Source organism: Caretta caretta, chromosome 24, assembly GCF_965140235.1.
Source record: "Caretta caretta isolate rCarCar2 chromosome 24, rCarCar1.hap1, whole genome shotgun sequence".
Lineage (NCBI taxonomy): Eukaryota > Metazoa > Chordata > Testudines > Cheloniidae > Caretta > Caretta caretta.
The window spans coordinates 4,364,390-4,377,516 of record NC_134229.1 but is presented as its reverse complement, the minus strand read 5'-3'; the positions used below and the strand labels follow the sequence as shown (position 1 = coordinate 4,377,516).

General features: G+C 58.2%; 1 protein-coding gene across 11 annotated transcripts in view; it reads left to right on the top strand.

Moving 5' to 3' along the window:
• The window catches only part of LOC125625860 (death-associated protein kinase 2), a 33,988-nt gene that overhangs the window by 17,726 nt on the left and 3,135 nt on the right, over positions 1–13,127 (top strand). For 4 of the 11 annotated variants that reach the window (XM_048828427.2, XM_048828431.2, XM_048828429.2 and 1 more), the window contains exons 2-10: positions 1,507–1,694; positions 3,731–3,852; positions 6,083–6,304; positions 7,650–7,788; positions 8,973–9,102; positions 10,520–10,568; positions 11,229–11,255; positions 12,255–12,407; positions 12,988–13,033. In XM_048828427.2, the coding sequence (XP_048684384.2) occupies positions 1,626–1,694; positions 3,731–3,852; positions 6,083–6,304; positions 7,650–7,788; positions 8,973–9,102; positions 10,520–10,568; positions 11,229–11,255; positions 12,255–12,407; positions 12,988–13,033 (957 nt within the window). In that variant the 5' untranslated portion in view covers positions 1,507–1,625. Of the gene's footprint in view, positions 1–993; positions 1,284–1,506; positions 1,695–2,839; positions 2,861–3,730; positions 3,853–6,082; positions 6,305–7,649; positions 7,789–8,972; positions 9,103–10,519; positions 10,569–11,228; positions 11,256–12,254; positions 12,408–12,987; positions 13,034–13,127 lie in introns of those variants that run through there. The other 7 variants (XM_048828423.2, XM_048828424.2, XM_048828425.2 and 4 more) reach the window with 4 other exon arrangements.

The following is a 13,127-nucleotide window of genomic DNA, read 5'->3' as shown; positions in this document are numbered from 1 at the left end:
AGTTTATTGTCCAGCTGATCTGGAAGATCTTTGAAGCCTGCTGGCTTGTAATTTCAGGGGAAGAAATCTATTTAAAAATCAATCCAGAGCCAATAGCTCGTCCCATTTCCAAACCTTTCCCCCCAGGCCCGCCCCCAGCAGGAGCCGTGATTCACCTCACACGGGGCCCTTCGCCAGAGGGATTCAAAACAAGAGTGTAATTGCTGTCGCAAAAACTGCACAGGGGGTGACTTCTCGGGGGTCGGTGCTGCAGGCACCCTGAGCAGGGGGTGGGGATTAAGGACTTAGTCTGAGACTACAGAGAGCACTATGTGGGCCCTTCCCAGTTCCTGGGGCCATTTAGCGCAGCCTCAGGGCTGCTCTAGCTTATGCCCTGTTCTGTATGGGTCCTGGGAAGCATAGGATACCCATAGTGCAGTGCAGTGGGGCTGGGAGCAGCATCCTTCAGCCAGCTCCCTGCTGCCTGGGGAGCCCCTGCACAGGAGGATTCTCAGTCCCCCTTCTGCTGCCAGAGCAGCCTGGGGGGAGCCTTGGTGAAACAGGCCCTAGGGGTGTAGCGATGAAGGCCGATCCTGCAAGCTGATCCGCAAAGCCCCAATGATGTCGTTTGGGCCTTTGTCCAGGCTGCATGGACCAGCTAAGGGCCAAAAAGTGGCTGTGTGCTACCCCCTTCTCCCCCCGCCCCCTCCCCGCCCTGCCCGATGAACCTTAGCAGCTCCAACACACCTTGGGTTGATTCCTTCCCCTACGTCAGCGCCCCCATTCAGTCAGGCCCCTCCAGCAGCTTCACTGGGCCTTAAAGCTGGTGACTTCACCTCCGGGAAGTTGTAAAAGGGGTTTTAATGCAACTGAGACTCCAGCCCCACTGAGCTCAGAGCAGCGATCAGTCAGAGGAGAAGTGGTCCCATTGGAAGATCCGAGGGTGGACAAATGGAGCTGCCCCCCCCCGCCTCCCAGGGATTTTAATTCCTTCTCCCCCACTGACTAAATTCCTCAGCAGCTCAGCTGTGACCCGGCAGAGTAATCTCCCTTGTAATCGCTCTCCAGAGTCTCCCGGGCTTTGCTTTCCGGCCGTCTTGTTGCGCATCGAGTCTCTGTCTCATCTCCACTTCTGATTTCGTTTCACGCGGGCCCCCTCCATAGCCTGGGGGGCTGGAGAGGAGCAGGGGGAGCGAAGGGTTAAAGGGCACCCGGCCCTCCGGAGTGGGAGTGAAGGTCACCGGCGAAATGAGTTTCCGTGGCCTCGGCTGGAGATGTGGATGCAGGCGGCAGGTTATTTGGTGGTGTGTGTTCAGGGCTGGGATCGCAGGGTTGGGATTGAGGGGCATCAGCAGAGGGGTGTGTGCGTGTGTGTGTTCAGAGTTTGGATAGAAGAGGGGGCTGCAGGTTGGGATTAAGGGGCATTAGAAAAGCTGGGGGGACCTCAGGGCTGAATGGGCGGGGGGGGGTGCTGTGAGTCAGGCTTGAGGGGTATTCGCATCCCCACGTTCTGCTTTTCTCTGGCAGGTGACCCTAAGCACCACTGCTCACAGCCAGGCTCAGTCCATGCCGGCAGGGCCGGGCCCCGCCCTCAGCACCACATCTCTTCCCAGCTAAGCCGTGCCCTTCGTTTGTCTTTGCAGCTGATGGCTGAGGATGGCGGGGTCGTGGGCCTTGCCAATGGGGGGGCCGGGAGCCCCTTTGACACCATCAAGGTGAGAGTTGACCCTGGTGATTGGTGGCTGGGATCTGCTCTCTCCTTGGGTTATTGAGGGGCCGGGGGTCCTGGCTTGGGTGCATGATGCTCCGCAAACCTGTTCTGGCTGTTCCAGCTGAGCTTTCTCCCCCTCTGTTTTCCCATCTGGGGATGGCAGGGTAGTGGTGGGGTCTCTTTTGTTCTCACCTCCTGGGAACAGCCCCCTTCCAGAAACCATTCAGTCCTGCAGAGCTCTGGGACCCAGTAATCTCCTGTGGCAGCAAGTTCCACCAGTTAATTTTGCATTTTTTAAAAAGTTTACTTTTAAATGTATCTGACGTGCTTATCTGGGCCCTATTACTGCAGCATCTGAGCAGCTCCCAATCATTAATGTATATAGTCTTGAGGCAGGGCAACTATACCCAGTGTATAGGTGGGGAAACTGAGGCACAGCAGCTAAGTGACTCAGCCAAGGTCACACACAGAGTCTGTGGCAGAGTAAGGAGTTGAACCCAGGTCTCCCAAGCCCCTGCTTAGTTGCCTAGCCACTGGACTAACCTCTTGGCTGCCTTTCGCCTCTATCAACTTTCCTTCAGTCCCTGCAGCCCAGCTCCCGGCTCACCCCTCTGTGGACCAGCTCGTTGGCTCTAATGAGGCTTACCAGGGAGGCTGCTAAGGGGCAGGTCTGGTGAATAGTACTGCGCTGTTCTATAAACAGGGATTAACGGTGCATGGCTTTGTATCCAGGTGAGAGCTGGGTGGTCCAGAGCCTTGAACCCAGGCAGGGGAGAAGGCAGCTGGTAGCAGAAGGTTCTCTTATCTGCCAGGTGGTGGCAGAACAAGTGGCTGGAAATTGACCCAAAGTGGAAGTAAGGGGCAAGTTTCTAATGCTGGTTCAGGCTCCTCCCGGACGTGGCGGGTTCTCCGTCATGAGGAGTCGGTGGCTTCCAAGCCTTGCCCATCTGAGGGCAGCAGGGTGGCCTGGGCTGCTCTTCTCTGCTCGGTGGCGCCCCATGCAATGGGCAGGAGCTCACTGGCTCCTGGCTGGCAGCCTCGACAGAAGTACCCCAGAAGTAGCTGCACTGCAAACATCCCATATACTGGTTACCGCTGAAGAGCTGATATTTGCCAGTAGAGACCACAGTGCTGCCCTATCCTAAGTCCTGGGGGGAGCGTAGCATGGAGGTACCCATGTGGGCTAACTGTCAGCGCTCTCCAACGTCAGTCACTGTCTGAGGAATTCTTCCAGCTCCTCAGAGCTCTCGGTCTTTGAGGCCCCGTTTGGATGGAAGACGCTGCATAGCGGCAGCCTGCTAGTGTGGACAGAGGCCTGCCGGCTGAGGATGGCGTGTGGGAATGCGGGCCTGCCAGAGGAGTCTCCCCTTGGGGATCCCAGCTGGGTCCCTCTCCCCAGCTCTATTAGTCCCCAGGCGTGACCCGTGTGATGAAGTGACCCCTCCTGTGAACCTGTTGTGTTACTGTAGCAATGCAGGGCGGGAAACCCCTGCTGTTCCTCAGTGTACCTTAAAGGTGCGGCACCCCCAGGGTGACTGTGGCAGGGCTGATGTTAATCTCGGTAATGGGGGCTTTGCCCCCTCTCATCCAAGGGTCCCAAAGAGCTCTACAAACATTCACTCAGTTTCAGCCAGGAGACCCCCCCCCCCCGCTGCCAGTATCCCCCTCCCCATGGGGAAGTGGGGTAGGGAAGTGATTTGCCCAGTGGCATGCAGGGAGTCAGTAGCAGAGCCAGGAAAGAACCCAGGAGTCCTGGCTCCTGGTTCTCAGCCTGTTCAGCCTTAAACACACAGCCAGGGTAAGAGAGCTGCCCCTGGGGTCTCCTGCTGAATTTCTGTACCCACTTGTGGCTGGCTCAGCGTGGATTGAACCGGTGACCTTCTGCAGCAAGGACAGGGCTCTCTGAGCTGAAGGAAGGGCTCCTCCTGCAGTGAGCAGCTGCCTCAGCCACCCCCAGGGGAGCCATGGTCCTGCTGGCTCAGCCGGGGTGCTGGGGGCGGGGGGGGTTGCATTCAGCCTCTTCTCTGCTGCCTTCTGCAGGAGACCAGCTGGCCAGAGGACGATGAGGTCTTTGTGCCGGAGCTGCTGAGCCCCACCGTCATGGCCACGTTCAGGCCTGGCAGCGTGGAGGAGCTGTACGAGCTGCTGGAGAAGCTGGGCAGGTGAGGCCCCGCAGGCCAGGCCGTCCCGGGGGAGGACGTCACCGGGGTGGCTGCGTTGCGTCCGTGCCGGTTCCTGGTCCGGCACCCTTTGCACACGCGCCCTGTTGCGGGGTGGTGGGAGGTGCCGCCGGAAACCTGGACGGGGCTCTGCGGGTGAGGGGGGAGAGCTCGGGTCGCTCCGGCTTCCTTCCTGCGGACGTGTCTCTCGCGTGCACGCAGACTGAGGGTGCTAAGGACGGGGTCTCTCCCCCCAGCTTGGAGCGGAACCACCACAGCAGGAAACTCCCCTCCCGCCCTTGTCAGATCCGCCCCCACAGGAAAGCCGCCCCCCCCTCCCCCCAGCTCAGGGCCTGTTGGCTCCCAGGCTCAGACTTTCCCTTCGGACCTTCTCCAGACAGGTTCCTCTGTGACCCGAGCAGCTAAAAGGGTCAAATGGCCTCACAAGGGTTTGCTCGAGTTGAGCCAGCATCAGCGATTGCCTAAAGCACCTTCTCTAGCCACTAGGCTCTCCTTCCGTCCCACGGCTGCAAGTAGAACCCAGGAGTCCTGGCCCCTTCCCTTCCTTCACCGGGGATAGAACCCAGGAGTCCTGGCCCCTTCCCTTCCCTCACTGGGGATAGATCCCAGGAGTCTCATAGACTTTAAGGTCAGAAGGGACCATTATGATCATCTAGTCTGACCTCCTGCACGGCGCAGGCCACAGAATCTCACCCACCCACTCCTGTAACAAACCCCTGACCTATGTCTGATCAATTGAAGTCCTCAAATCGTGGTTTAAAGACTTCGAGGTGCAGAGAATCCTCCAGCAAGTGACCTGTGCCCCATGCTACAGAGGAAGGCGAAAAACCCCCCAGGGCCTCTTCCAATCTGCCCTGGAGGAAAATTCCTTCCCGACCCCAAATATGGCAATCAGCTAAACCCTGAGCATGTGGGCAAGAGTCCTGGCTCCTCCCCTTCCCTCCCCTCACTGGGAATAGAACCCAGGAGTCCTGGCTCCCACTTCTCTGTGCTAGACCCACTGCACTCCCGCCTAAAGCTGCGGGGGAGGGGAAAAAATCCCAGGAGGTCTGACTTCCCCGCACCACTCCTTTCCCTAACTGGGACTAGAACCCAGGAGTTCTGCCACCCGTTCCTGTGTGTGGATCACGCTACCTCCGATAGACCATGTCAGAGCTTGCATGTGGCTCCCCCCGACACCTGGATGGCATTAGCGTGCGGCAGGGAGCGCGTGTCGTTGGCCAAGCCCCGGAGGAATTGTTAGCGTGGCCGGTGCAGCGAAGGGAAATGTAGCGATGTGATACACCAGGACGGCCGGGGGTTTATGGAGCTGTATATTTCCCGGTTTCCTGTGTGCGCGGCCACGCTCGGGGCAGGCCAGTGCTCTCCGGACGCTGAACGTACATGCCACTCGGGAGGGAGTTTTATGGCTCACGCCTTGCAGAGGTCCCATGCCACGGAGCCGGAGCCAGATCTCGCCCCCGGCATGGCTGGGCAGGGCGTCAGCCGGTGTCCGGACTGGCCCCTGCTCTGTCAGGCCAGGCTGTTCCCATCACACACTCTGATTTGGCTTCTTCCCCCTTGCGATGTTTTCCCATCACTAAGGACACTTTCGTGAAAACACGATCGCTGACATCTCAATAGTTCATTGGCTGCTGCTTCTGAGAGAGTGGGGTCTAGGAGTTAGAACAAGGGACTGGGGATCAGGACACCTGGGTTCTGCTCCCAGCTCTGAGGGGAGTGGGGTCTGGTGGCTGCGGGGAGGGGGCTGGGAGTCAGGACTCCTGGGTTCTATTCCCAGCTCTGGGAGGTGAGTGGGGTCTGGGGGTTAGCGTGGGGTGGGGCTGGGAGTCCGGACTCCTGGGTTCTATTCCCAGCTCTGAGGGGAGTGGGGTCTGGTGGCTGCGGGGAGGGGGCTGGGAGTCAGGACTCCTGGGTTCTATTCCCAGCTCTGGGAGGTGAGTGGGGTCTGGGGGTTAGCGTGGGGTGGGGCTGGGAGTCCGGACTCCTGGGTTCTATTCCCAGCTCTGAGGAGGGGAGTGGGGTCTGGTGGCTGCAGGGAGGGGGCTAGGAGTCCGGACTCCTGGGTTCTGTTCCCAGCTCTGGGAAGGGAGTAGGGGGAGGGGGCACTGCTTACCCATTCTGATGTCCACTGCCCAACTCCTGCCCCCCACACCCCACTCTGACTGCTCCAGCTCCCCCACCAGGGTGTCTCTTCACCTTGTCCCCGCAGCGGGCACTTCGGGGTGGTGAAGCGCTGCCGGAAGCGGAGCTCGGGGACTTTATATGCCGCCAAGTTTGTGAAGGTGCGCAAGTGCAAGGGCAGCCGGCTGGGGCTGGACCGCGAGCAGGTGGAGAGGGAGGTCAGCATCCTGCAGCAGCTGGAGCACCCCAACATCCTGCGTTTGTACGACCTCTTCGCCAGCAAGGCCGAGATGGTGCTGATCCTGGAGCTGTGAGTGGGTGGGGTGGGGGACAGGGCACGGGGGCTCCCTCTCACTCTACTGTAATAACGCTCCGTGTTTATAGCGTGCCTCGCCCGCTCCCTGCTGGGGGATCGTCCCCATTGCACCCATGGGGAAACTGAGGCACAGAGACACTGACAAGACTTTCACCGAGGTCATTCAGTGACACAACTGGGAAAGAACCCAGGAGTCCTGGCTGCCAGTCCCCACTGCTCTAACCACCAGCTCTCACTCTTTGCCTGCCTGGAAACAGCTCCTCCAGTCCCCAAGCGTGTCGTACCTGGGCTCTGAGCTCTGTGCCAGCTCCCCGTGGGTGAGTCAAGGTGTCTGTGATGAGTTTCGAAGCCCCAGATGGCACGAGATTGCCTTGATCCGCCCTGCACGCAGCAGCTACAGTCCCCTGGCACGGTGGAGCCATGGGTTCCTGGCCGTGAGTGCTCTGGGATGGGCAGCTGAGGGTTTGAAATCTTGAGCTCTCCCCTGTGGATGGCACCTCTCTGGTGTGAGGACCATGGATTTGGCTTCGGGTCTGCTTAGCTCTTTGAGCTTGGGTGGATGAAATATATATTTTTTTCATCCAGGCAAATCTCGTTTAGATCCTGCAGTTAATGGGCCTGATTCTCCATTGGCCTGCACCTTGTGCTGGCAAAGTGGGTGCCATGGTAACCTTTCACCATCCTCCCGTAACTGCACAAGGCAACCAGGACCCTACGTGATCTATGCTTGTATATGTGTCTGTACGCCCACCTCTGTCTGCCTCGTGCGTATGAGATGATGATCTGTCTGGATAGTGCCTCCTGTCTATAGGCTTCTACACGATGGCTGTACAGGGGGTCGCTTTCCTGCCCTCACTGAAATGCAGCCACTTCTTAGGTGGAACACTGCAGCTGATTAACAGCAGCATTGAGCAGGGAGCACACGTCCCGCTCTGAAACTCAGCCACCTCTGAGGAGGAATGTGGTGGCTGTAATGGACAGGAACTGCAGAATGGAATTGGGGCAGAGTGGTCAAGTGGGTCGCGCACAGGTCTGTAAGTCAGAACTCCTGGGTTCTAGTCCCCACACTGCCCTATCCTGCTCTGTGACTCCAGGACAAATCACTCCCCCCTTTGTGCCTCAGTTTCCCGAGGGGGGATGTGGTACTGACCCCACCGATGCCAGGGTCCAATGGAGTGCCAGGTGTTTACACCACACCTGTTCTAGCATGAGCTTGCTGCTGTCCCTGCCCCTCAGTACAGCGTGGCTCCGGCCACTCCCCAGGCCCTGCCAAAAGTGGGAGCAGGATTGGGCTCTCTGATGTCTCTCTGCCTCACCCGCTCTCCCTCTCTGCTCTCAGGATCCGCGGTGGGGAGCTCTTTGACTTCATTGCCGAGAAGGAGATGCTGATGGAGGCGGAGGCCATCGAGTTCCTGCAGCAGATCCTGCAGGCTGTTGCCTACATGCATGGGCGGCACATTGCCCACTTCGACCTCAAGGTGCCCAGCCCCCTCCCTTCCCAGCACAGGAACTGCCTTTGGCCCCTTAGCTGTTGATTCTCAGTCCCTCCTGGCTCTTGCCCTGCAGGTGGGAGCGGGTTGGAGACGGGCAGGAGGGGGCCAAATGCCCTTTGTAGCTTTGCAAGGCCTTGCCTGGTTCTCAATGTAAATCAGAGCAGCCTCAAGGCTGCTCTAACTCACACTCTCCTCCCTACGGAGCAGCAAATTCCCATAATGCAGCTTGCTCCAGCCATGCCTCCAATCCAACCCCATTCTGGGGACTGGGCCAGTGCAGGGCCCGTTACACCAGCTCCACCCCAGCCAGGGAAGCCCCGTTCATGGGGGCGGGGAGGGGTTGTCAGGGGGCTACTTCCACCCACTTCAAGGCCTCAGAGCAGCCTCAGAGACCCAGGCCCATGGTGCACAGCCTGTGGCTTTTCCCATCTCCAAGGGGGTCCGGGATGGACCCACGCATGTGGGTTGGACCCATTGCAGAGCCCGCTCTCCTCTCAGGCTGCCTCCTGCCCATCCCATCTCCTCTCCCCTCCCTCCGCTCTCTTCTCACCGAACTCCTAGCACGGCCACTGAGGTTACACTGACACCTGCTGGCCAGCAGTAACTCTGCAGGCTCAGCACAGTTTCTTACACCTGCCGTCCCGTCCCCCCCCCCAGCTGGAAAGCAGCTGTAGAAATTAGATAACCCCTATGCTCCGGGGCAGGGAGATGGGGCCAGGGCTGTGGGCTAAAATGCAGCCCAGACAGTGGGGCTGTTCTCCCTGGCTGCATGGATCTCCCACTTCCATGCTCGGATCTCAGCCTCGCCTGGCGGGAGTCTCGGAAAGAACTCACCTGGGAAACCCTGCGGCCTTCTGCGTTCCCACCTTGATCCCTGCTGGCTCCCCTCCAGTCACAAGCCTCCAATCACCACACAACTATTCCAACCTCCCCTACCGCCACAACCCAGCAGTGGGCACGGGGGAGGCCGTGGGGCACGAGGCCTGCTGTGCAAGTCGACCCTGTAAGCCCCGATGCCCCTTATGTCTGTCTGCACCAGTGCAAAGTGGGTGTGAGATGCTGCCCATCCCGCTCTGATCGTGTTCCCGCGCTTGCTTTGCACTGGTGTCAGTGACCACGTGGGGTGAGGGAGAACTGGGCTCATGGTGTCTCCCACCCCTCCCCCACAGCCAGAGAATATCATGCTGCTGGAGAAAGATGTCCCCAACCCGAAAATCAAGATAATCGATTTTGGTCTGGCCCAAAAGCTGGAAGACGGAGTAACCTTCAAAAGCCTTTGTGGGACTCCGCAGTACGTAGGTAAACAGCTGAACATGAATGATCTGCTGGGACAGTGGCCAGGAGCCTGTGGGACTCCTTGGCATAGTAGTCTATTGAGGTTAACCTGTGGAACTCTCTGCCACAGGATATTGTTGAGTCTCATGGTGAGGGCCCTACCAAATTCACAGTTCATTATGGTCAATTTCATGGTTATAGGATTTTTAAAAAATCCGAAATTTCATGATTTCAGCTATTTAAATCTGAAATTTCATGGTGTTGTAATTGTAGGGGTCCTGACCCAAAAAGGAGTTGTGGGGGGGCGGGGTCACAAGCTTATTGTAGGTGGGGGGGGAGGTTGTGTTACTGCTACCCTTACTTCTGCGTGGCTGCTGGTGGCGTCTGTCTTCGGAGCGGGGCAGCTGAAGAGTGGCGGCTGCAGGCCGGGAGCCCAGCTCTGAAGGCAGCCCCATCGCCAGCCGCAGCGCAGAAGTAAGATGGCCTGGTAGGGCATTGCCCCCCTTCCTTCAGTGCTGCTGCTGGTGGGGTGCTGCCTTCAGAGCTGGGTGCCCGGGCAACGGTCGCTGCTCTTCGGCTACCCAGCTCTGAAGGCAGAGCAGAAGTAAACCTGGCAATACCACGACCCCCCCCCGGAAATAGCCTTGCGACCCTCTTGCAACTCCCTTTTGGGTCAGGACCCCCAGTTTGAGAAACGCTGGTCTCCCCCCGTGAAATCTGTATAGTCTAGGGTAAAAGCACACAAAAGACCAGATTTCATGGGGGGGAACCAGATTTCACGGTGCATGACGCGTTTTTCATGGCTGTGAATTTGGTAGGGCCCTACGCATTCTGTAGCAAGATTCCTGAAAGCCTGAGGTGGGGACCTGAAGAATAATCTCGTGTGTTTCTGCAGCGCCTTTCATCCCCAAGCGCTTGGGAATACTCGATAGCAAGGAATTGCCCCCGCATCTAAAATGGAGCCACCTCTGGGGCAGAACACAGTAGCTACTTCGAGGAACGTACAGACACTTTAGGACGGGAAGTGAAGGAGACTCTTGTTTCCTGCCAACCTGCGGGGGGGGGGGGGTGGACTGTAAGAAGGCAGAAGGCAGTAACCAGAGTTTTGGGGGCAGGGGAGATGTGGCTCTGAATGGCCCTTCCCTCCCCAAAGAACCAGGGGATCTTAATGACCGCCCATGGCTTGGACTCTGGGTTCCTGGCCTGTCTGAAAGAGCAGCCCAGTATCCCCTAGCACCACTCAGAAGCAGTGGGAATGGCTGGATTTTAGAGACGGAAACCCAGCGTGGTGAGGGGCGTCCAGGCTGACCCTGCGGTTGTATATAGAGAGGTCATTTCTGCTTTGACTTGCTGTACATCTCGTGTCCCATGGGGGCGAAAGGAGTCGAGCAGTGGATACAAAGTGACTATTCTGTATTTCTATTTTTTTTTCTCCTGCAAGCTCCCGAAGTGATTAACTATGAGCCCCTGAGCTCGGCGACAGACATGTGGTAAGGACGGGGAGCCTGCGTGGTGCCCCTCATTAAAGTCGTGGCTCGGGCTCCGGGTATAACGTGAGCTGTGGTCGGCTCGGCCAAGTTCTCAGCCACACCCAGGCAGTATTCCAGGGTCCGTTGGCTTTGTTTTGAACACGCCGCGTGCCTCTGGGGGACCATTCCCTGGCCTCTTGCATCCGACTGAAGAGCCACAAAAATGATCTGACTGTGAGCGTCTTAAGGAGCTCAGTCCGCTCAGCTCTTCAGAGTGATGATTGCAAGGTGACTGGTGTTTGAAGTACCGTCGGGGGGAGAAAACACCAGCACCTCTTTGCTTTCTGACTTTCCTCCCATTTGTCGTCCTTCTTAAGAAAGAGTTTCTGCTGTCCTGTCCAGGAGCACGTGGGCCGTGCAATCCGGGGTGCCAGGAATAGTGGAAGCGAGCAATGGGCTAACACGTCATAGAGTGGAAAACTGCTCAGTGAAAGGGAGGGAGTGACGCTGGATCAGCAGGATTTGGGATAAGGGTCGAGAGCAAAAAAGGGTGAAATTTACCCTGCTCTGCTATTTATTTACCAGGATCCCCTCCTTGATTTCTACAAATGTAACCTGTGCGTACTGATTGTCCGCAGGCCTCGGGCCAGCTAACCTAGAACGTGTCTTTGTTTATTTCAGGAGCATCGGCGTTATTACCTATATCTTGTAAGTACCCGACGTCTTGGGTGTCTCTTCTTGTCTGACCCTCCTGTCTTTAGCCCTTGCTTTGGGTTTTTAATCCAGAGACCACCCCCAAGTGCATCACTGGAGGTCAATATCATTGTACAGAGTGGGGAAACTGAGGCACAGAGCAGGGTCACAGCTTCCCCAGGGGCTCTGCAGCAGGGCCAGGAAGAGAACCCAGGTTTCCGGAGAGCCAGGCCTGCACCCTAACCAGTGGACCCTACTGCCTGCCCCGCAATTGCTCACAGCAGAGCAAGCTGAGCTCCAATCGTGGGAGCGCGCCCCTTCTCTGAGTGATGGGATTGGGATGCTCAGCTGCTCAGCACTTGGATACCTCTGCCTGGGACGTGTACTTAGGTTAATTGGGCTTGACTCTTGTTGACATTATGGCCCCTTTACACCGCGCTGGCCTGGAAGTGACAGTAACTACCTCCCCCCGCTTTCAAAGTACTTTACACTGCTGCCGTGGTGCAAAGGAAAATCAGGCCCTTGGATTACAAACACCTTTGGGACATGGAGCATGTCTGCCTCTGTTTGTGCAGCACCTTGCACGCAGGGGCCCTGATGCTGGCCAGGGCTGGCTCCGGTCCTTGGCTGGTATCAGTCTGGGTCAGAGGACAGGTAGAAGGGGCCCTAAACCAACCGTTTGGGCAAGAACTCAGCAGTGAGGAGTGGACTGTAGGGGTGGGGAGGGTTTCATACCAGCTGAGGAGCAGGCCGGCCGTATGGTCCCTGTTGCCTGGCTCTCAATGTCCTCTGGCTGCGGTAGTCCATGGTCTCTGGACAAAGAGGCCGGGCTCCCGGCAGATGGGTGGACGTCACGGCCTTTGTAGGATGGGTGGGTCTCTCACCCTTCTCTGGCATGCCTCTGTGCATCAGAAAGGTCACATTGGGAGCCTGGAGCTGTCCCTGGTGGCTCCCCGTGGGGGTCAGGGGCCCATTGGACTCAGCGAGCTCTCAACAGATCCTTGTCTTCTGCAGGCTGAGCGGGATGTCCCCGTTCCAGGGCGAGACGGATGCCGAGACCCTCTCCAACGTCGTTGCTGGCAACTACGAGTTTGAGGAAAAATACTTCAGCGAGACCACCGATATGGCTAAGGACTTTATCCAGCAGCTGCTGGTGAAGGAGCCGGGGTAATGCCTGGCACCCGCCACAGCCCGCTGGGCAGCAAGACCCTGAGGCTGGCACCTGCCAACCGTGGGCAGGGGGTTACCCTGGCAGAGTAGCTCAGAAAGCAGGAGCCCCTTAATCCCTCTGCTGGAGCAGGCCACGCGGGGTGACATTAACCTCTGGGTACAGCCAGCATAAAGCACCTGGCAGAGGGCTCAGGTGGGGGCCTCGTTCTGTCACATGGCACAGGCCAGCCGGACCGCGGCGGGACCACAACCTGTAAGCCACTGGGGGCCGGTCTGATAATCTGGGTGCCCTGGTGGCCCCAGAGAGGGGCTGGCATGCAAAGAGGGGACATGAGGGCATATTGAGGGGGGACGATTGAATCCTTTGCACTGCATGGGACATGGGTGGGCTGGGGAGATGGCTCTGGGGGGCGGGGAGCAGATTCCTGACATAGAAGGTTCTCGGCAGGGCAGGGAGCACTTAGTGGGTAAGCACCAGGAGGGGAAAGGGCCCGGGTTTCCCGGAGAGAAGGAGTGGGGAAAGGTTTTTCTTTTCTGGTGGGAAAGCAGCAAACGGGTCCCGTTCTCCCCGCTGCAGGAGTCGCATGAGCGCGGCCGAGAGCCTCGTCCACCCATGGATCAAGGTGAGGGGGCTGCTTGCGTTTCCAGATGGACCCAGGGGTGCGTGGGGAGGCGGGGACCGCCAGGCTAGCAAGCAGGGGGATGCCCACGGTGGCG